The sequence below is a fragment of the Nannospalax galili genome, unplaced genomic scaffold (genome assembly GCF_000622305.1).
Source record: "Nannospalax galili isolate Female #2095 unplaced genomic scaffold, S.galili_v1.0 scaffold54, whole genome shotgun sequence".
NCBI lineage: Eukaryota > Metazoa > Chordata > Mammalia > Rodentia > Spalacidae > Nannospalax > Nannospalax galili.
Window position 1 is genome coordinate 7953854 of NW_008341028.1, and position 22960 is coordinate 7976813.

Sequence of the window (22960 nt, forward strand, 5' to 3'; positions counted from 1 at the left end):
GCGTCAGCCAATGGGTTGTCAAATGACCCTGCATTCTGAGGTGACTGTTTCTTTCTTTTTCTTTGGGGACAAAAGGGAAAACAGTTACTTTCTTAACTCCTTCTTTTGTTCAGAGACCCCTGGCTTTTTAAGGGAGCCAAGGAGGAGCAGACCTTTAGCACACCAGTCCCTGGGCTTCAGGGAACCTTGGCTTGCCTAGTCAATGGGCTATTGAAACTGAATGACCTAACCCCACCAGGAAAGGCCAAACGGGCCTGCAGGCCACTTATTTCTGATGAATTTTGATTCAACTAAATGGACACATCTGAAATAGTATAGTGCTTTTAAACAAACACTGGTAAACGAAGCTACCTACAGGGGCTGCGATTCCTCAGTAGCAACAGAAATGCGTTTTAATGTTTGTTATAGTGGAAACCCTTTGATAGCCTCAGAGGCAGTGCCTGTCCATTGCGATCAAGCCTGCCTATTAGGCTCTATTGACTGAGACATCTGTGTCACTGCAAATAAAAGACTCTTATTGATTTTCTTAACTGCTGTTCACTTCCCGTCCATGTTTGGAAGGCTGAAATCTTGATTATCTCAGATGCTTATTCAGTGCTTTCGCACGCCGACCTCTCCAAGCCTCATTGGCATTTCATGAATCAAGTACTTTAGTGGAACATGTCAAGAGGACAAAGCTGGGTCCTCAGCCTGTCCTTTAATATCACCTGTAACATCACAGCCTAACAGAGGAGCATGCCTTAAAACACAGACCTCGAGAAGTGCTTCTGGAAGCTTGTTTAGCACACAATCCTGTGAATACAGAAAATGAAAGCCGGTCCAGTTCTGGCAGCCCTCATACAGTGTGAGTGGACTGTGGTCATTAAATATTCTGCAGATGACTGAGGAGACTCTCACTGTTGTGTGTGTGTTTAATCTTGGCAAATTTTTAAATAGACTTTTTTTTCTGGTGCTGCAATCAAGCCCAGGTCCTTGTGCATGCCAAGAAACTGATCTACCACTGAGCTATAACCTCAGGCTCTAAATTTTAGATGGCATTTACCCTACTTTTACCTGGAGGTAGACAAAGGTTTGTTTGGATCGGGGTCTGCATTTATAGCCCCTGTGCCTGATGTGTGCGCAGAGCCAGTATGAAGCAAACTTGACTAAAAGCAGAGCTATCAAGCCAAGACTATTTATACATTTTCAACGTACTTGCAGTCCAGTTACTAATTGTCATTTATGTACAAGTCACTTGTGTTCTTCAACTGGAAAATATATTTCAAAATTGACATAAATTAAGAAGCTTTAACTACATTTGTTCAAGCCAGACAATGGAAAATAACCTGTCATAGAGTTCTTTTTCAAAAATGAAAAACACTTTCTTTTCAACATACACACACAAATCAGTATTCTGAAATGCCCCTAATGTTTTGACAAAAAAACAAACAACAAAAAAACATAGCTCTATAAATATCTAAGTGGCCTCAGTCCGAGGTTCTCTGTTGCGGGAGATTGGCACAACAATGGTTTTTGACATGTAAAGATTGTTTATTGCTTTCTCTTGGGAATGTACTAACCCCATATTAAGCAATATAGCAATTCTTTCTTTTAAGGATAGCTTGTCTTATATTTACTTTCACTCATAAATACATACATACATACATAAATAAATAAATAGGAGTGACTCATTTCTGGAAGCTTTCAAAATACCTACTGGTACTAATTCTTCCATTGGTGCCATAGAGTGACTAAGCTGCAGGGGAGATTACATTGCAGTGAGGTAATACGCACAGTGTAGGAGTCAGTAAATCTCTGGCTGAACACTGACACCACTTGATATGGAAGATGTAAGTTAAATTTAACGATACTTTTAACACGTGAGCATAGTTTTTTTAATTTTAGTGGTTTAAGCTCTCAAGCATTAATAATGATTTGCCTTTCCACTAGCCTCCACTTAGATTTCATAAGGAATTCATATTAATCATTAAAAGAAAGGGACATGATTCTTCAAGATAATCAAATATTGACAGGTTAGAAATAGCTTTCTGCCTAGGTTCATTGATATAGGTTATGTGATATAAATATTTATTTCTTTTCTGTCACTCAGAGTAAATGCCACCAATTGATTCAGCATTGATATAGTGTCAACAGTTCATAAGAAACATTTGACTGGCTTGTGTTTTCCGATTAGTCTCTGCTCTATAAAGTGGGATTTACTAAATCTCTCCAATTGTCTGCTCAGAGAGTGTGACTGCTTTCTGAAACCATTATTGCTTCGATTTGTGAAGCAAAGGTCTAGTGATAGGGCTCCTTTCTGTCAGACCTTTACATTTAAAATAGGATTAATTGAGCATTTTTATTTTAATGATTTATAAGCAATACATACTTATTCTTCTTAATAGAGGCAGACAATAAACAAAGAAGATATTCTGTGCTAATCCATAATTGAATTCCATTTCATTGTCCCCATTAATTTCTTTAATAAGTTAAATCAAGAACTGGTTTGAAAGTTTAGCGCTTATTCTTTGGAGTGGAGCTATTCTCTCCCTGTTACCACGTTACTATGGAGGATGCTAGTTTTCTCGCTTAAAAATAAAAGATAATTTGGGCATGTTTTATTGAGAACTATGAATCAGGCTCACTGCCATATTTTTGGAGTCTGTTTTCCCTACTAGGGTCCAGTGTGGCATTGTCTGTCTAACATTGGCCCTGGGTTTGAAACTGATTGGAAACAGCCAAGAGGGTCAATTTAGAGAATTTTTTTTTTAATTTATGTGTATGCATGTATTGCCTGTGTGTGTATAAGTTTACCCATGTCGTGCAGTGCCCGCGGACATCAGAAGAGGGTATTGGATCCCCTGGGACTGGAGTTACGGACAGCTGTTAGCTGCCATGTGGGTGCTGGGATTCGAACCCGGGTCTTCTGCAAGAACAGCCAGTGTTCTTAACCACTGAGCCATCTCTCTAGTCCCCAATTTAGAGGATTTCAAAAGTAGACAGTCACCCAAGGATCTGTGACTTTGACCTCTGTGTCTCCAAAGTCATTTCTCCTACTTTTGTTTTTTGATTTTGTAGGCGAGAGTTGCCCATATTTTCCTTTTCCTGCTAAATTAAAGTTAACTATTATGCAGCATCAGAGCCAGTTTCCATTCCTGCCACATCTTTGTTACTTCCAGAACTTAAGATACCTTTAGAAAAACTCTGAGGTTTAGGAAAAAAGTGAGGATAGGAATCTGCTATAAAATTACCTTTAAAAGCTGAGTCAACACCAATATGTAAAAGTTTCTAATTCTAATGGTGCATCTTGACTCCCATGTGAAGACTGAGGTGGAGTTGAGGCTGAGTAAAGTCAGAACTGCACGAGCCCTCCTTCCCTCCCAGACACAGCCTGACCAGAGGCGGCCACTGTCTCCACTGCTTTCTTGGCCCCGGTTTCTCTTTTAACTGGACTAGAGATACTTCCCATCATCTTTCCAGGTCCTTTGCTTTTTTGGCTGTGGACATGGAGTGATTGTAACTCCTGTGGCATTTTCTTCTTCCTCCCTCACATCTATTATTCGTCTTATTTGATTTTTAAAGTTAAAACAAGAAAAATGAACTATAGTTAACTGGCATTTTGGGGCCAGAGAGATGGCTCAGTGGTTAAGAGCACTGGTTGCTCTTGCAGAGGACAGGGGCTCGATTGCCAGTACCCACATGGCAGCTAACAACTGTCCATAACTCCAGTTCCAGGGGAATCTGACACTCTTCTCTGACCTCCATGGTCATTGCACAACACAGGTACACTTACATACATGCAGGCAATACACTCATACACACAAAATTAAAAATAATAAAATATTTAAAAATTTTAAAAAGCCTGGCATCTTTATTGAATTGAAAAATCCTTGCAACCTAAAGAGCTATGTGATTTGTGTGTGTGTGTGTGTACCCATGTATATGTATGTGGAGGCCAGAGGCTGACCTCAGGTGTCCTCCCCCGTTGCTCTCCATTTTGGTTTTTGAGGCAGTGTCTCTCCTCAAACCTGGAGCTCACTGTTTTGGTTAGCTCAATGGCCATTGAACTCTGGGGATCCACCTGTCTCTGCCCCCTGACTTTGGGGTTACAGGTGTGTGCCTCCATGCCCCGTTTTTATGTGGGTACTGGGGATGTGAATTCAAGTTCTCATGATTATGTAACAGGCGTTTTACTAAATGAGCCATGGCCCCAGTGCCTGAGCTATGTGCTTAAAACAAACAAACAAACAAACAAAAATACCCACTTTCCTTCTTGGAAATAAATGTCACAGCTAATGAAATTGTTTTTTACTTGTGAGAGTCTTTGATCAATAGTTTGCTTTTCTGTGCATCAGTGGCCATTGATAGAGGGGAGTGTCCCTCTGTCCTGCACCTGAGACAAGCTCTGAAGAGTAGCATTGAGCTGAAGGTGTTATTGACTAGTTATATAACCTGTGAATTGGGCTAAATGGTCTTAAAATGCTATAAAACTGTGATTTTTATGATACTCAATTCCAGCTCTAGTATTTGCATGCTTTACTCTGTAGACCTATAAATCCCACCCTCTCTCTCATAATAAGCACTACTCCTCTGTTTCATTTTGAAAAGTTGAGTTAATATGTTCATCTGCTGTAAATGGCCAAAATACTATTAGCTGGTTGTTAATCCTGTTAATGATAGATAGATAGATAGATAGATAGATAGATAGATAGATAGATAGATAGATGATAGATAGATACTTGGTATCAATTGAAGTAACCCATTTTGATCAGATACGAAATTCTAAAAACAAAATTTTTAATTCAGTTCATGAGTTCTCCTCTAATAGCTTTTGTTTTTAACATTATTTTAGCCTGACGAGATTATGTGCACCTGTAATCCCAGCACTTAGGAAACTGAGATTGGGGGAAAAAAGTCACTTGAACCTAGGATGAACAAACAATGAAATCCCTATTTTATTTTTGTTTTTTCAATATTTTATTTTTTAGAAGCATTTCATTACAGCTTTAACATACTCAGTAACAATTTCCAGAGCAAAGATACCTCTCTTTCAAAAGTGGATATAAAAATTTTAGGTTCACTATTGAATTAATACAGTTATACAATATTGAACTCAGTATAATCCCTGTAAGACATAAAATTGAATGAGTTTTTAACCTTTAAAAAAAGATTTCCAGTTCATGTTAAAATATACTGTTTCTTACAGAAAGACGCATTATTTTTGCTAATAACACTGAGATGTTGGTGCATGTGTCTCTCATCTATACAACAAAGACCTCTAGATAGGCTGACTAGATTCACCAGATGGACAAGTAGTGGGGGAATGGCTGGGGGTGCCGACAACACAGCAGACAGTAGGGATAACAGAGTATAAGGACTCTAGGTGGAGGAGGGAGGCTATGGGAGGGTACCATTTGGGAAGTGGGTGTATAGTTGAATAAGATGGCTTGGGATGTTCTGTGTGATACACACACACACACACACACACACACACACGCACGCACACGCACACACACACAAATCACCAAATTTAAAAAATGAATTATATGGCCGGACATGGTGGCGCACGCCTTTAATCCCAGCACTCAGGATGCAGAGGCAGGCGGATCTCTGCTACAGGGAGCCCCTGTCTCAAAAAGACCGAAAAAAAGATAAAAGGAGGGTGGCTGGAGAGATGACTCAGTGGTTAAGAACACTGACTATTCTTACAGAAGACCTGGGTTCGGAAGCATAAAAATTTACGTCATGTTAATTAAACATTACCATTGAAATCTACCCAATGGCTTTATAGACATACACAGGTTCCAAGGACCTGAGTGCAACCGATTATGACTAGTAATAATCAGATACATGCAGATGAGAAATCACTATTTTTAAAAAACACACTAAGGGGCTGGAGAGATGGCTCAGTGGTTAAGAGCACAGACTGCTCTTGCAGAGGACCTGGGTTCAATTCCCAGAACCCTCATGGTGACTAAGAACCATCCTTGACTACAGTTCCAGGGGAATCCGACACCTTCTTCTGACCTCCTCAACATTAAACAACATGGGTGTGCTCACATACATGCAGGCAATACACTCATACAAATAAAGTAAAAAAAAATAATTATATAAAAAAGTATACATAAAAAACACTAAATATGCGTAGAAACTCACACAAGCAATCAGAAAAAGGAATGTGATACTTTTTTTAAAAATTTATGTATATATTTGTGTGCCTACTTGTCTGTATGTGCACCACATGTAGGCAGTGCCTACAGAAGTCAGAAGGGGGTGTTGGATCACTTGGAACTGGAGTTATAGGCAGTTGTGAGCTGCTGGATGTGGGTGCTGGGACCTGAACTCAGGTCCTCTATAAGAGCAGCAAGTGCTCTTGACCTAAGCTGTCTCTCCAGCCCCTGATATTTTGTAGTCATTGGTCAGGCAAAGGTCTGCATAAATTGAAACATTATAGAGACTCTTTAGTCAATTCTTATGGATGGTGTCTTTCAAAGCACTATGTTTTTATTACTTGTTCTTCAGAACCATTTCTGTATTTATGGTATCTCAGAACTTTCCTCTTTATCTGGGGGAATCCATAATTTTGGTTGGTTTTTTTTTTCTGTTCTTGAGTTTTTTCATATGGTAATTATTATTCACACGTGTACATGCAACAACAGGCTTTGCTTCCCCTCTTCTCCTCACCAACCTCCCTCTTGGAGTTCTTGGCCCATCCCCTGATGATATAAACCTGCTGTTCCTGATTGGATGGACATGCTGGGAGGGCCCACTTCTCTTTTGTGAGTATTGGGATGCTGAGTGTAGATAGGCAGAGACAGGCATAGCCCTTTGCCTTGATTGCAGACCTTCTGTCCTGTCTACCTGCATACCACCTACCCTTTTACCTCAGAGCTACTAATTCAGAATTTGTGGACTTGACTAAATGAAATTTCTCTCTTCTGGAAATTTACTTTCAAGCCACAATGAGTATAGCTTGTTAGGCAAGGTAATGGCACAAATTAGGTTGTTGGAGTCATGTTTAGATTACCTAGAGAAATGCACTCAGGGAATTGGCTTGGTAGTCTGTTCATCCTGCCAGTAGTTAACTGTTGTTTGTGAGCCCTTCATTGATCAAAGCAAAGCCAGTAGCAACTTTGCTAGGTTAGCAGCTCAGGTCACTTTCCAGGTTGCTTTTCTTTATGCTGTTGGAAAAAAACATCATTCAAGTCCAAAGTAATAAGGGGTTTTCTTTCTTTATGCCACATCTTTTATACAGGTGAAAATATTATCTCACTGTATTAGTAATTTAAAGGTAGTGACAGCATTTTCCTCAAATAGGAGAGCAATGAGCACTTTTTCTGACTTGTCTGCCATTTTTTTTATTTACCCTAAGTATAGTAATTAGCTGATTGTAAGCAAATTGCATCAATCAAGTTGTGCCACAATTAAATCGGGGGCTGAGTTGGCCCTTACACACAAACCTGTCAGTACTCTTTAGGGATTGGCGGAATGACCTGGCAAGGAAGCTGTTCTGTGGCTTACACCAGACTCCTAACTATCACAGCCCTCTGAAGCTTCAACCATAGAAATGTATGGAAGAAAAATATTTCCCTTGATAAATGAAGCCTTGCTTTATTCAATTGGTAGAAATTTAGACTAGAGCAAATATTTAAAGCTTTACTATAATGGTCTGAGAGCAAACTATTATTTTCCAAGTGATATTGAATTAAAAACCCCATCCATTTTCTGCCCATGCAAGGCAGTGCAATTCCCTGGAAATTGATTTTTTTTTCAGGGCTTACTTTTCCCAAGCTTTAGCTATATGGAAAACAATATCTTTATCAAATCTACTTTGTGAATAAAGGTGGCAGTTAATTTTTAAACTGGACCAATGCATAAAAAATTACCACATACATCAAATGAAGTCTGACTAGTCTTAAAGTCATTTGATAAATGATCATTTAGGGAGTTCCTTAAAATTCTAAAACGTTATTTTGTGGGTTCCACCATATTTTACCTACCATTCATGATTACAAACGAGTGATATTTTTGGTATAAGTTTTCTAGAACCTTAGAAAACATGCATGTTGTTTTGTACATTAAATTATAGAAGTGTTGTTAGTTTATAACTATGTTTTCCCTTTATGCATTTCCCTTTATGATGTTTGAGTGTATGTGCTTTATAAAGGGCATTGATTTGGCACTTATCCACCAGCATAGTATGATTTGTGCCCAGCTATTGCTATACACTAATTTATCATTTGCAAAGAAAAGCTCTTTTTATACTAGGAAAATAATAAACATGATTCAGTTAGTTCAATGTTAATTATAGGGTCACCTGAGGAGTTTTCAGGGGCTGGTTTATTTACACAGCACGCATTAGATTACTGTCTGTGTGTCTGTGTGTGTCTCATCTTCCCAAATTTGGCTTTGGTTATGTGCGCTGCTGCTCAGCCTCAGTTATAGGCATTGCTGGAGACCGTTTTCTTCTCAGCATCTCTGACCTGACCCTTTTGAGCTATGTTATATCATTCCATTTTGACACCTTTTATCAAACTTTAATGAAATGACCCAGGCAAACAAATTGTCATTAAACTTTCCATCACTTTGTCCCTTGGTATCGTCTTTTATAAATTGGACAGCAAATGTTGTATTGATCTTCTCGTTCTTGCAGCTGAACTTGAAATGACCCAGACTGCTTGTTGTTTATGGCCCAGAGTTTTGATTTTCCTTGACATTTCCATCCACAGCATGACATTCTTTTTGTTTTTCTTTCTTTCTTGTGGAGATGAATGAACAAGACATACGATATCGGGACACCCTTGGTCATGGCAACGGAGGCACTGTCTACAAGTGAGTAGTCAATTTTGTTTAAACTTTCTGTCTGTTTGGCCAAGTGCTGGGTACCCAAATACTTCATGGCAAAGATTTTTACACGACCACCACTCCTTAAATTTTATTTCTACAGTCGACTCAAGAATTCTGTAAGGCATCTTCCATTTTCTCAGAAATTACCTGAAAATGCATTTATATTGCCTGTTTAATATTTCTGAATCTGCATCTCTCCTGGGTGAATGGTTAATAGTCCACCTTGTTTTCCTTTGCTCTTTAACACCATTTTTTTTTTAAACTTGTTTGCACCCTGTGCTAGTCCCTTGCCTGTTTACAGTTATGCCCAGTGGAAGCCGAACCTTATAAATACCATTGCTTTGCCCTGTGTTGACACTGTAAGTTATTAAAAAGCCTTCTTGTTGTATTTCCTTCTCTCCTCACCCTACTTCCCCAGGAGAATTACTACACATATTGATGAATACGTTAAGTTATAAAACTCTCCCAAATTCCAGTTGTAGCAATCTTACCCTAAAGGAGCATTCATTTTCATATTAAAAAATGCTAACCATAAAAAACAGTTCTCTCAACAGGGAAGTCTTTCTGATGAAGCAGTGCAAAGTTTAAACTACATAATGTAATATCTGGTACTTAATAGTCTGCAATGGTGTATGAAAAATATTCCACCAGGAATTTAAAAATCCATACTCTGTAAGAAAGCCCTGGGGGAGTAATAAAGCTTCCCTCTGGAGAGCTGTTTTCCGTATACACTCTAACCTTGAATCACATTATGGTTGTATTTTTGCCTTGGATATTTTGCTACTGATATTAAAAATAATTTGAGTTATAAAAGAATTAATTTGTATTCTAATTTTCTAGTCATGTGCTTTGGATTTAAGTTCTGACTAACAACATGAATACAAATTAAAATGACCCTCTTGTTCTGTGGCCATGAAGGGCACATGTCTCATGTGTTGATGCAGCCTTGGCATGGAGTTCTGGGTGGGATTCCATTTCTCAAAGTCAAGAGTTCCTTTGAAGTCATGTGACCTAGTCACCCATCCAGGGCTCCAGTCTCCTTATGCAAGTACAGCCAACATGTTAGTCCTCTCCTCCAAACACAGTTTTTTAAGAACTTAAACCAGGTATGGTGGCACTTGCCTGTAGTCCCAGTTCTCAGGATGTTGAGGCAGGAGGATTCTCAAGAATTCAAGGCTATACTGGGCTACTTAATGAGTTCAAGGCCAGTAAGAGCTACAGTGTACAATACTGTCTCAAAAACCCAAATTAAAGAAACTGTTTGGATTATTTTTCCCACAGATTATTCAAGAATGTAAACTGTTGATCTGAAAGTTAAGTCCTTGCACTTTGAGAATTCAGAGAAATAAGTTTGCTTTTGGTGCTGGGGGTTGAGCCCAGGGCCTGGTACATACTGTATTCTACCCCTGAGCTATACCTCTGGCATAGATGTTAACATTTTAATCATCTGTAAAATGGAAATTGAAATGCAAGTATCAAAAAGAAGGATGTGTACATGGGAGTGGAAATAACTTGCCCATTTCCCCAAGGGAAAATTGCAACATGAAATTATGCTAGTGTTGGTTTAAAATTTATTTTTAATCATGATGAAATATATTTAAGATTTATCATCTTATCCATTGTATATATGTAATTTAATGGCATTAAATACATTCACATTCATCAGCTGCCATCAACTCCATCCATCTCAGAACTTTCCATCTTATAGAGTGCCACACATTAAACAAGGACTCCCATTCATCTGTTGTTGGTTTTAGCTAAGAAGCAGAGCTAGAATTCCTTTCAGCAGGACCATAATGTCCAAGAGAACACTATCTTCATGTCCTCATCATGGGCTCTTTTAATTTATTAGGATGCTGTCATGACATCACCAGTATATCCTAAGAGTCATCTAGCCACCAACATCAATACTCAGTATGAGTGTTATAGGTCCACTGTTTGAACTGTCGTTGCTTATGGAAGGTGGATAGGGTTATCACAATAAATTTAGTACTTTAATAGATTTCTCATAGAAGTTTCCATTTATCCTCTTGCTTTTATGATACTATAATTTGTATGTTTTATTTTGTTTTGAAACTGGATCTTCCCATGTTGCCCAGGTTAGTCTTGAATTCTTTAGGTCATGTGGTCCTTCTGCCTCAACCTCCTGAGTGCAGTACATCACTGCTCTCAAGTCATACCCAGTTCTTTTTTTTAATTCTTTAAATTTATTTTTATGTGTATGCATGTTTTGCTTGCATATATTTAAGTACACCTGTGCATGCAATATCCATGGATGTCAGAAGAGGGCATCAAATTCCCTGTAACTGGAGATGTTATAGCTGCCCTGTGTGTGCTGGGAACCGAACCCAGGTCCTTTGCAAGAGAAGCCAGTGTTCTTAACTACCGAGCTATCTCTCCAGCCCCACCATACCAGATTTGTAAGGGGAAAGAGCAGGAAGATATCCAAGTACAAGCCAATCGAGGTTGATCATTGTGCTTCATCTCTGCGGCTCCAGGCATGTGGTATTCTTGTGCCCCTGGCTAGTTCAGCGCAGAGCAATGGTGCAGTCACCAAGAAATGAGACTCCACTTCACTGGGGTCTTTATGGAACACTGTCATGATGTGATTGGGTTTCTTCTACACTAAGTTTACCTTAATGATGTTAACTATATTTTATTTGTTTGTTTGTTTTAGAAAATGATTACATTAGAAGCTATGGTACATAAACTAGATGAAGAAAATATTTGAAAATCCACTCATTGGTAACAGAACTGCCTAATGGTTCCATTTAATTTTTTCCTGTAAAGTGTAATAAAACTAATATGTGCGCATCAGAAGTTTGGTATTTCAGTCTTCTTGCTTCACTTACTGGGCTACTGTAAAGTTTTCAAGCCTCGTGACACCATGTGTATTATGTAACAGCAATTTTCATTGTTTAAGTCTCAATGGGGTCCATAATTGACAGTGTGAAAATTTCTCCCAAGATATCTGAACCCAGTGGTAGTGTGGAGTCTATGTATAGTCCTGTATTGAGCCACTCTCTGTTCTGATAGTGACCTAAGCATGTGATTTTGAGTTGGTGTTTCTTCTATGACTAATTTGGGTAAATAAAGAAAATAAATACCTGAGACTAAAGTATAACCTAATATAGAAAGAGGGAAAGTTTAAGAAAAGATCATGGGATCATTTTCATTATTCCGCTACTTGAAGCACTATAAATCTCTCAAAAAACAATTGTTTTTTACAGGAAAGACACATATTCTATTCTTTGACTTGCAGTGAACTTAAAACCTTTGAGGATATGGAAAGTAGTATATGTTGTGGTTAGGTATGAGGGCTCTGAATTTGAATCATGCATCTGCCACTAATTGGCTGTGTGACCTTGAGCAATTTGTGTCTTATCTCCTGCCTCAGTTTTTCTGTAGAGTGTGAATAATAATAGTATCTTTCTTTTTAGATTTGGTAGGGTTAAATGAGGTGATCCATAAAAGGCTAAGCACTATGGCTGATACTTTGAAATATTAGCTACTGGTAGTATATGTATTTATACCCTGTACTTAAACCCTGTATTTTCTATTCTTGCTTGGCCATGTAATTTCTTTTGAGAAACATTTATAAAATAATTATCTTGGGGGGAGTGGTTGTTAGAGAATTGTCTCAGTTGTTAAGAGCACTTGGTGCTCTTGTAGGAAACCTGCGTTCAGTTCCAGCACCCACACTGAGCAGTTCACAGCTAACTGTAACTTCAGTTCCATGGGATCTGACACCCTCTTCTAGACTCTGGTGGGTACCTGCACACATGTGGTACACATACATACAAGCAGGCACACACTTATATACACAAAATAATATTTTTAAATTTAAAAAATATTAGCATTATAGTTGAACCATATTAACTTGGAGAAATTCTATGTTAATGGTACATATTATAACTTATTTTATATTTTCAAATTGTGCCATGATAAAATTTATTATATCATGTTTTATGATTTTTCTAAAAGCTTCAAAGTATTTTCTCTAAGGTCATAATTTATTTCCACATTATCACAGGATAGCTAGTATAATATAAACCCATTGTACCTTTAGAGGATAAGAATTTGTTTGGCTGTTCCATGGCAAAACCAGAATTCTAGGTGCATCTTCTTCTCCCGCTACACCCCTGTACATTTCCCCCAGGCAGTGTTGTTTCTTAAGGTCAGGTGGAGTCTGTTGTGTTCCTGGTCTTCCCTCATGTGGCAGATACAGTCTTAAGGGTTGAGTGGATGCTTGGTGCATGTTGGCTGAAATGAGGAGGCAAGTGGAGGTTTTTTCAGTCAGGTTTCAGTGGGGCTCTGTTGTTGGGTCCTCCCCTGTCTTGCTAGCTTTAAAAGCTGTATAATTAGTTTAGAATATTGAACTAGAAGGGTAGGAATTTCCAAACTAAAGACTTAGATTTAATGATTAATTTTCTGGTAAATGTTAAGGCTTTGATTACTTAGCATCTACTGACCCCACATACTTAGCCACTGTCTTCTCTTGTTGAATAGTATCTGATATTGAAATGAAAGTAATTAGCAGGTCCAGTTACTCGACACATTCTGTAGCTCCAAAGCCAGCCACTTGGACTCTGTATTTGATAGAATTGCGCTCTATCTCTGAGTTCAGAAGTCAGATATGATGTAACTCCTAGAACTAAATTGTGCTATCAGTTAGCTAACAATCACCAAAGTCACCAACAGGTTTTGTTTCCTGATGTATAATCACCAAAGTCATCAACAGGGTTTGTTTCCTGATGCATATTCTTTAAGCTTCAGATTGTTATTGTTTGGGTCATGAATTTCAGTCTCTAGACTGGAATTGGAAATCAGTAACGAATTTTCTACTTCTAACTCCTCCCAGTGCAGTGAAGAATCCAGTCTAGATACTGGGTAGTTTTCTGTGATATAATGAGTAGTATTCTGCCTAGATGGTGTTTTAAAGATTGAATATACAACATTATTTAAGTATCATTATATAGAGACAAAAGGAAAGTAATTTTCCAAGGGTTGGTTTCTGTTGTTGCATTTCTTGTGATATTTGTTGATCTCTAGGCTGGAGATGGTCCTTGGAGGGAGTAACTAAGATCATATGAGTCAATAAGTTGTTTTCTTCCCTTGAGATATGTCTGTAGAAGTCAGCTAAAATAAATTTGTGTTTAGGAGCTGGAATTCTCTTATATCATTATAGTAATTCAGTTTATTTATTGAAAAACAGAAGCTCTTGTCATTTACATAAAGTGGGAAAAATACATGAGTGATCTAATTAAATGCTATTTAGTAAGCAAAATCTTTCAAAATAATAGGATTCCTAAAAACATAACAAAACTGGTGCCGGTGACAGTGTAGTCATGTGCTGAGTAGTAGTGTTTTGATCAGTACTGGCAAGATATACAACAGTGGTTCTTTGTGACACTGTACTCAGCTAGAGTACAGGTTGTAGTTTTCACTGTGTAAGTATACTCTGTGATGTTAGTACACTGGTAAAATTACCTAAATGAGTCTCTCAGCCTGTGTCCCATTGTTGAGGGAGGCAGTGTGATTAATTCCACTCGAATTCACTTTTATTGAAGTAGTTTATTTAGAGCCATTAAGACCCCAGAAACTTCACATCCCCTCTCACCAGCAAGCCTGCAGCTGTCACACCAAGTAATGACCCCACACCTTCATATTTTATATATATATAAAGTAATTTTGAGCTGGGCCTGGTTGACACACGCCTTTAGTCCCAGCACTCAGGAGGCAAGGCTGGGAAATCTTTGTAAGAATGAGGCTAGCCTGGTCTACATAGTGAGTGTCAGGCCAACTAGGGATTCATGGAGACCCTGTCTCAAAAAATTAGTTTTTAAATGGTTTTGCTATTGACCTGAGAGTGAGGATGATGGTTTGATTTATCTTGACTTTAAATTTCCAATCAAATGAAGAGCCTTTTCCTCGCAGCCAAGATCATATTATAAACAAGCAAACAAGACATCATCCTAATGTAAAATTAAATACATACATATGGCTGGATTGCATTATAGTATCACCCAGCAAGCAAGGTTATTAATGTTTTCAGAAAATCAATGAGTATTTGTCAAATAAAATTAATTATGTATGTTTCCCCTCTCCCTCTCTCTGCACTCACCGTTCTGGGCTGGTTTCCTGCCGTGATGTGTACTGTATTGATCGGAAGCTGAAGAGCAAGCCTGCGATCCTGGTTCTTTCTACCTTTCCCACCTTTGCTCCCGCACCCTTCCATGTGCTCATGCTCATATCCATTATGGCAATGATGGATTATTGGCATCTAACCAACATGACAGGATGTCACAGGTCGCTAAGCAGAGATTTTCAGACTGTTTCCACTCGAATTAACTATTATTGAAATAGTTTATTGAGATTGAAGTATTGATCATTTTTTTGCTAACCGTGGCTTAAGGGAAGGAAGAGGAGGCAGTGGTGTTTTTGAAAGACACTAAATTTCATTTTAAAAAATCTCATTTATTTAGCCTTTTCTTCTTCCTGCTTTATAGCCCTATAGTTTTATTGCTTGGAAAAGGGTATCTTGGCTTTATTTTTATGACAGTATAATTATACTTCAAAAATGCACTTGATTACTATGGGTAACAAAATTGTTCTAGTATATTGGTTTGGCCAATATTGCTATACAAACAACTTTTCAGTCAATTGAGTCTGGTAAAAATCAATACATTATGGTAATATTTCAAGTAAGAATTTGCTGAATCTAAGTGTTTCAACACATTCTCTTTCAGGGACAAATAATTTTGAGATGACAAGTCTTCTTTCTAATATTTTATGTTAAGAAAATGCTTTCTTTAGGAAGAAATTTAAAGACCCCCAGCAAAAGTGGTTGTGAGCAGGTGAACACTGCATCTGCACACACCCATCAACAGAGGGTAGAAGAGATGCCTGTTCCATTGGAAGTCTGTTCCCTGGCTGTATCAGGAGGCCATAACGAGTTTGGCTCCATCCTGTTGCGTGCCACCGTTGGATTCATGGGTCTGTTTCTGGATGCTGAGCTGACAGGATGAGTTCATAGAGAACCCAGAGGAACATGGGCAGGTAATGAGAGCCTGAGAATTGTGCCTCTTCGCACCTTCATTTGTTGACCTGCAAATTCTGAGCATGTGTGATGCCAAGGGTCCTTTGTCCAGAGATACAAAGAGGTTCTGCCTACAGTAAGCATAGTACCTCAGGCTGGCTGCAAGTCTGCATGTGTGGTCCCAGGCTCAGGGACTGCTGAGGGAAGAATTGTGAAAGACCTCATAAAAGAACTGACATTTAAAGGAACAGGCTTTTACCCAACACAGAGAGAGGGAAAGTGATCATGACAGCTGTTCACAGCAGAAGGTAGTTCCTGGGGTAGACAGTTTTCTCTGTGTTCTTCTGAAGGCTACACATGGTTGCTTGTCTCAGGTGTCTCTATGAGCCTGCCTTTGATCGGTGTGAGGAATGTTCTCTCCCTGCTCTTGTCCCACTGTATGGTCCTCCCTGCATGTCTGGGTCATCCTGGTAACAGTTCTCACAGTGCCCAGCACCGTGCCTTGTCTGCACTAAACACGAGTGTTTCCAGAGCTAACCTGCAGAGGCAGGGTCTTCACACAGGATGAACACAAAGTATCATCCACGGTGGGGTAGCTCTAGGAGGACCTCCCTTCAGAAGAATGACACAACCGTTGCTTAGAACTACAGAGAAAAGAATCGTATGTTAGATCTATGCATAGACTGACTGTACAGGCTTCTCCTCAGGCCAAGAGCTACTAAAGAGCCTCTAAATTTAGTTCTCAGTAACCAGATTTGTTTGGCTTTGCTCTTTTAAGTTTTGTCTTGTATTTATGTATTCACTGAACTAGTATTTACTGAGTGTTTTGTGCCAGGACTGTTCTAACATATGCAGCCGGGACTGTTCTAACATGCACAGCCGGGATTGTTCTAGCACTCGCAGCTGGGACTGTTCTAACACATGCAGCCTAGTAGCAGACAAGACAGGGTACCCCTGGAGCTCATATAAGTGTCCCAAACAGAGGGTAGTCAAGGAAATAAATACTGAAGTAAGATGCTTCCATAGCAAGTATGGTATCATCATATGAAGTATGCAGAACAGGAGCCTGGGGAGGCTCATCTGAGGAAGTGACATCAAGCCTGACAGACCAAAAGGAACTAGTCATGGGAAAATCAGGGAGAAGAACCTTCCAGACAAGAAGGGACTCACAGGCCAAAGCCCTGGGATGGATACAGGAGTGTTGCATCTAAGCCAGCATAGCTGGAGTAGAAAAAGCTCAGGAGAATGGACTGATAGATGGGGCCTGATCACACTGGATCTTTTAGTTCAAGCTAAGAAGCCAATGGTTACCTGCTTTCTACCACAAAGAAAGAAAAGGCTTAGAGGGTAAAGTGGCTGCCCAAGGTCAAGTCAGTAAAGCCGCTCAGGTCTTCTGACACCTAGATCCATACCTGGGAGCGCTTCTTAAGCCAGGGGTTTCCTGTTCACCATTTGCTACATGAATTTCATAATTTTTATTAGACATGTTTTTGAATATAAAATATAATGTGTAAGTCTGAAAGCCAATGGTGAACTATGTCCAGTGGTTTATCTTAGAGGCTCTTTAGTAATTGCTAACACAAACAATCCTTGGTGGACAGTTACCACAACATGACTACTTGGGTCTCTTACCAAAAGCATAGAATTTAATAATTGAATCCCTAGATAGATTACATGGTTATGCCAATGGAGGTAGTGCATTTCTTTTTTCTTTTTTCTTGGGGGGGCTGTGGAGAGGGTCTTATTGAGACAGGGCCTCCCTGAACCTGGAACTCACTATGTAGATCAGGTTGGCCTCAAATTCAGAGGCCTGCTTGCCTCTGCCTCCCAAGTGCTGGGATTAAAGGTGTGTGCCACCACGCCCAGCCCTGGAGGTAATATATTTCTTCACTTCTAAGACACTAAAAGTTTCAGGCTATTTTGTAGTGTTTGATGTGTTAGAAAATTGTAGTCTCTTGGCTGGCATATTGCACAAGCAAATATTTGTATACCCTAGCATCTAGGGCATTTACTTAAATTGCTTTTTTGGAAAATAATTCACTGGAAAGTCCAAAAGGCATTTACTGTGTATAACTTTCTGCCACTTTTTTTTCTTTGCTCTGTCGTTGGCTATTTTGATGTAAGAGACCATGTTTCTGTTAAATTGCTGCCTTTCTAGATTGAAATATGTTCAGACTCTGATCTCTACATTGACACAGAATTGGAGGAATAGGTCACTAAACTAGAGGGGGAGGTAGATAGCAATAGAGGTTTAGGTTGTGGATATTAAGCCTAAAGTGTTTTTTTAAGCATTAATTTGTGTTTTCAGTGTGACTTTATATGATGTCTTGACCTTAGAACTTCAGTGCTTTCCTTATCAATGTTTATTACAGAAAGGGGGTGTGTGGTGTTAGGCTAAAACCAAAGCTCGTGGTTTTTGTTTTGTGAATTCAAATAATGAAATGAAAAAATGTTCAGACAAAATTAGAACTTGCTTTGGGGTACAATCAATATAGCACTTTAACCAGCTTAGTGTATTTGGAAAATATGTATTGTGTAAGGTTCTCAAACATGCTGGTTCCATTAGAACTGTTAACTGTAGCAGCAAAATGAAACCATATACCAAGTCAATAAACATAAAGCTCTGTGATTGAACCATAATTAAGTTTTCATAAAAGTTATCTAAAAACTATAAATAAAATAATTTTGTCATTGTTTCAGCAACAAAAGCATAACAAATGAAACTTTGGCATTACTGAGAACGATACATGGGATAAAATCTCAGAATGACTTTTTACGACAAACACGTACTGAATTAAATTTGTATACACTAGTTATTTCTTCTCCCTTTAAACTTTTTATAAAAAGACTTTTTTTTGGTCTTTGAGACAGGGTCTCCCTGTAGCTCCAGCTGTCCTGGAACTCACTATGTAGACCAGGCTGGCCTTGAACTCACAGAGATCCGCCTGCCTCTGCCTCCCGAGTGGTGGGATTAAAGGCGTGCACTGCCACGCCCGGTACAAAAAGACTATTCTTAGTGAATGTTTGCAGAACAAAGTGACTGGGGAAACTGTCTGAAGGTTTGTTCACTTCCCTGCAACTTTGGAGGTACAAGTAACATGGCTCAAGGTGCTGCCTGTCTTCCTTTGTGGAGCCAGGACCTGAAGGTGGTCAGACTTCTGTTCCCAAAGTGAGCCGCCATCATGTATCCTGGGTTACCTTCACTGGGATGTTGGGATGTGGCTGAACACAGTAGGAATCTCATGTACATTTGACTGAAGACAAACTGTAGCACCGAGAAAATAGATTTCCTGAGGATTGGGGGTAGGCCCACCTCTGAAACCCAGGTTTGCTATTTCTTAGTCCCTCCCCAGTGCTCTTACTTGTATGTAATTATAGATTGGTTCTAGGAGCTTAAAGTAAGATTATGTTTAAGTGCCAGGCATGGTGGTACATGACTTTAATCCTGGCACTCATGAGACAGAGGCAGGATATCTAGGAGTTTGAGGCCAGCCTGGTCTACATAGTGAGTTCTGGCCAACCAGGGCTACACAGTGAAACCCTATCTCTAATAACAAAACAAACAAAACAAATAACAAAAAGAGATTATGTATAAGCTGAAGAATTTCTGCCAGGTGTTTTCTAATGTACTGTAGTCATATCCTTTGTTTTTATTTTTTTGTGCCAGGCCCATGTTCCTTACTGATGATCCCTATGAACAAATCATGTCTTCCTTTTTCCTTCCCTGGAACTTGAGGTCTTTAAAGTAACAGTTTAATCCAGTGTCAGGCATGTTAATGCTGACCTCTCAGCCTCTATCAGTCCATAGGATTCTCTGCCCCTCTCATCTGTGGTCGATTCCATTTCATAATTTTGTGAGCATTTAAATCTTGGGATCTTGTTGTTTTGGGCTTGCTGGTCTTTATCAGGCATTTAGTTCTCCTTTCACATGGACCCCCTTCCCTCTTCTTCCATGTATCAATTTTACAAATGTAAAATTTGTGATGTTATGCCTTACTGTCCTAAATGGATTGGAGAATAAGACCTTCTCTTGATTGATCTCAGAGGATTCTATAAAGCTAAATGTGGCCTAATTTTTGAAGGAAAACATTCTTATATAGTTTATATGTTGTTGGAAATCACTAAAGATATCTCAAAAAGAACACAGTCTTCTCAAAAGGATACAAGCATAGCTCCTCGGCACTGGCAGTGTCATGTACTCATATTCCTTTTCAGTGTTGGTTTGAAGATGACTGCCACCAAATGGTGCAATGTATGATGGTTGTTTGCATTCTATTTTTATGGGAAAGAACTAAGTCTCTCCTGGCTTATTTTGACCCGGTCCTGATGTGTCTACTCTATGAAGTCTGTTATGCACAAACTGAAGATCAAGTGACTCTCTTCTGCCTGACAAAAGCCATTCCTCTGCAGAATGGTAGCAGTGAAAGTAAATAAATGAATGGACAGCAATCACAGCCTAGTTGATGAAACTGTTCAATTAAAGCACAGGCATTTACATGGTGTAATTTCCCTAAATTGCCAATGAGCCCCTTTAGACACAACCAGTGTTCAAATTGATTTCAGCATTGATTTTGGCTGAAGCTGATAAATTTCTGCTTGTTAGTTAAAGTAATTTTGCAGAAGACTTTGTACCGCAGTATTGAAGTGTTCATTTAGCTGATGGTTAAAGAGGAGTTATTTACAGAGGTCTCTACTGTTGTTCTGAGATGGGACAATTCCCCAATCATCTTTTACTTTTAATTTTTTAGGCTTCAGTATACCAATCAATAGGTGATTGAAACTGATTAAAACTTATCCAACCAGCTGCCTATGGCAGTTTAATTAGAAGCCGGATGATTCTTAAATTAAACTTGTCTTATTTTCATCGCATCACCGTCTTCCAGAAGAGTAAGGGTCTAACGGTGCTGAAAACTTAAAACTTTGACTGTGTTAAGATAGCTCACAAACGTTAAATCACTTCAGAGCTGTTTCTAAGGCATATCCAAAAATGTGTGCAGAGGTTTTTGGAGAGTAGAAGGAATATTTTTGTTTTTAGGCAAGAGGTGGTTGGTGGTATGACACAGGTGGAAGGCCTGTTTGTGAAGTATCTTCCTTCATAAGTCAGTGGATGCTGGAGCTCAGTTTTGAACACACAGTATGGGTGCAGCAGTCATGCAGAGAGCCTTTGAGTCCTCCAGTCCTGACGCCATCAGCTTTGAATATTTTCCATTCTGTTTTGAAGTCTTGATTGATATAAATCTCCTTTGAAAGGGAAGCAAACCTTTTCACATTAGCCCATGTTGACTTTTTGGCAACGTTATGAGCAGGATTGCAGGAGAGATCTTTGTCAACTCCCAGTTTCCTGAAGCTTCCCCACACTCATTTTGTCTAGTGTCAGACAGTGTCTTGGATTTTTAGTGGAAGTAGGTTGATATTTCTGTCATAAGGGACATATTACATCTGGTACTGCAGGAAAGGGAATAAATGGCTCACTTTTCAGAGGTGCATTTGCTCTTTGACCCACTAGGGTGCTATTTAGTGTTCTAGAAGAGGTAATTTAGTAAATTGCACCCCAGTGGCCTGAAAAAGTTAATGCAATGCTGAGATGTGAGACATTCGATCGATTTTCCTTATTGCTTTTTAAAAATCAGCACTGACCATGTCCAGAGAGCCTTGGAAATTTGGAAGGAGAGGCTCCAGAAGCAGCTGGTTCGTGCTTACACAAGCTCATGCTGGTGTGCACTGGCTTTAGAGGACCTGGATCCATTTTCTACTCCTGTGCTTATCCGATAGAACCTTGAAGGCCCTGTTAACCTCACCAGGCCTTGGATTCATTGTCTGTAGAATGGGGATAACACCTTCCTGGAAAGTGTTATACAAAGCTTGCCTGTATAAAAATATTTTATAGCCAAACTTCCCCCACATACCCAACTCCTGGTGCCAGCAGACCTGGGCTGCTCTCATCCTTGGTCAGAGTGGCTTCTTTTTGCAGTGGACAGCAGTCTCTAGAGAGATGCACAGCTGGTCAAAGTCCTAAGCATAAGACTGCTCACCCCTAAATGGGACGTCTGTATTAACCGCATCACCACCAAGACTCAGGGAACACTGGACGAGAAGGCAGGAAGAATGTTGGAGCCAGGGGTGGGAAGGAGGCTGTGAGCTGCTGTCTTCTGAACATGGCATGGCCATCACAGTCATGAGCTCACACCAGCTTTGGTTATTTGCACAAGATCTATACTAGATCAAGCAACCAAATTCCATCATAGATGGTGGGAGATGACCTCTAGGTCTGACTCCTTATTGAGGTGCTCTTTGCAGTGGATAGCTGTTGGGAAAGGGAGAATCATTCATTTTGAGGATGTGAGAACTGGTCAGTTTCCTGTGCTTCAGTGGCTGGGTCCCACACCCATGCACATATGGCCAACACTAATTGGACTTAGTGGGTTATTAAATTTAAAAAAAGGCCTCAAGTTTGAAGGGGGTTACTAATGGAGGGGGGAGTTTGAGGTGGGAAAAGGTGGGTAGGTATGATCATATTTTATTGTATATATGTATGAAATTCTCAAAACTGAAGAAAAAAATTAAAATACCTGATACACTAAAAAAATTTCTCATCCAAGCACAATCAAATGTTAAGTACTGACAGAAGGTTTTCTGATGTAGCCCTCTTTGTGGCTGGTTTGGGGAAGTGATTTACTGTTAACTTTGCAAGGAACTGTGAGTGGTGATTACCCTGTACTTGGGCCATGCTGGGAGAGCATTCCTTACTTAGTTAATCCTCAGAGTATCTCTATTTTCCCCCACATGCATCGCCTGACCACTCCATTTCCTTCTATAGCTGAGCTTTATGTCTTGCTTCCCTGTTTTGCCCAATACCTCCTTCCAGAACCTTTGATCAAGAGTTCACTGTGACTGTCGCTTCCCTGATCTCAAAGGTATTTAGACCATATATTAAAAGACATTACTCTAGTTAACGTGGGGAGTGTTAAAAGGTGGAAGCAGGCTGCCTCAACTTAGGGAAGAAATATGGAAGCAGAGACCACATTAACTTTGAGGGAGATGTGAAAGTGAGAGGGGCGTTTAACCCAACTCAGTTGGTAAAGGGGAGATGGGAGT

At 39.4% G+C, this 22960-nt stretch overlaps 1 protein-coding gene across 9 annotated transcripts in view; it reads left to right on the top strand.

Moving 5' to 3' along the window:
- Map2k5 (mitogen-activated protein kinase kinase 5) overlaps window positions 1-22960 on the top strand; it is a 277836-nt gene that overhangs the window by 50386 nt on the left and 204490 nt on the right. For 8 of the 9 annotated variants that reach the window (XM_008836355.2, XM_029565020.1, XM_008836356.3 and 5 more), the window contains exon 8: window positions 8747-8811. In XM_008836355.2, the coding sequence (XP_008834577.1) occupies window positions 8747-8811 (65 nt within the window). Of the gene's footprint in view, window positions 1-8746; window positions 8812-11503; window positions 11623-22960 lie in introns of those variants that run through there. The other variant, XM_029565023.1, reaches the window with a different exon arrangement.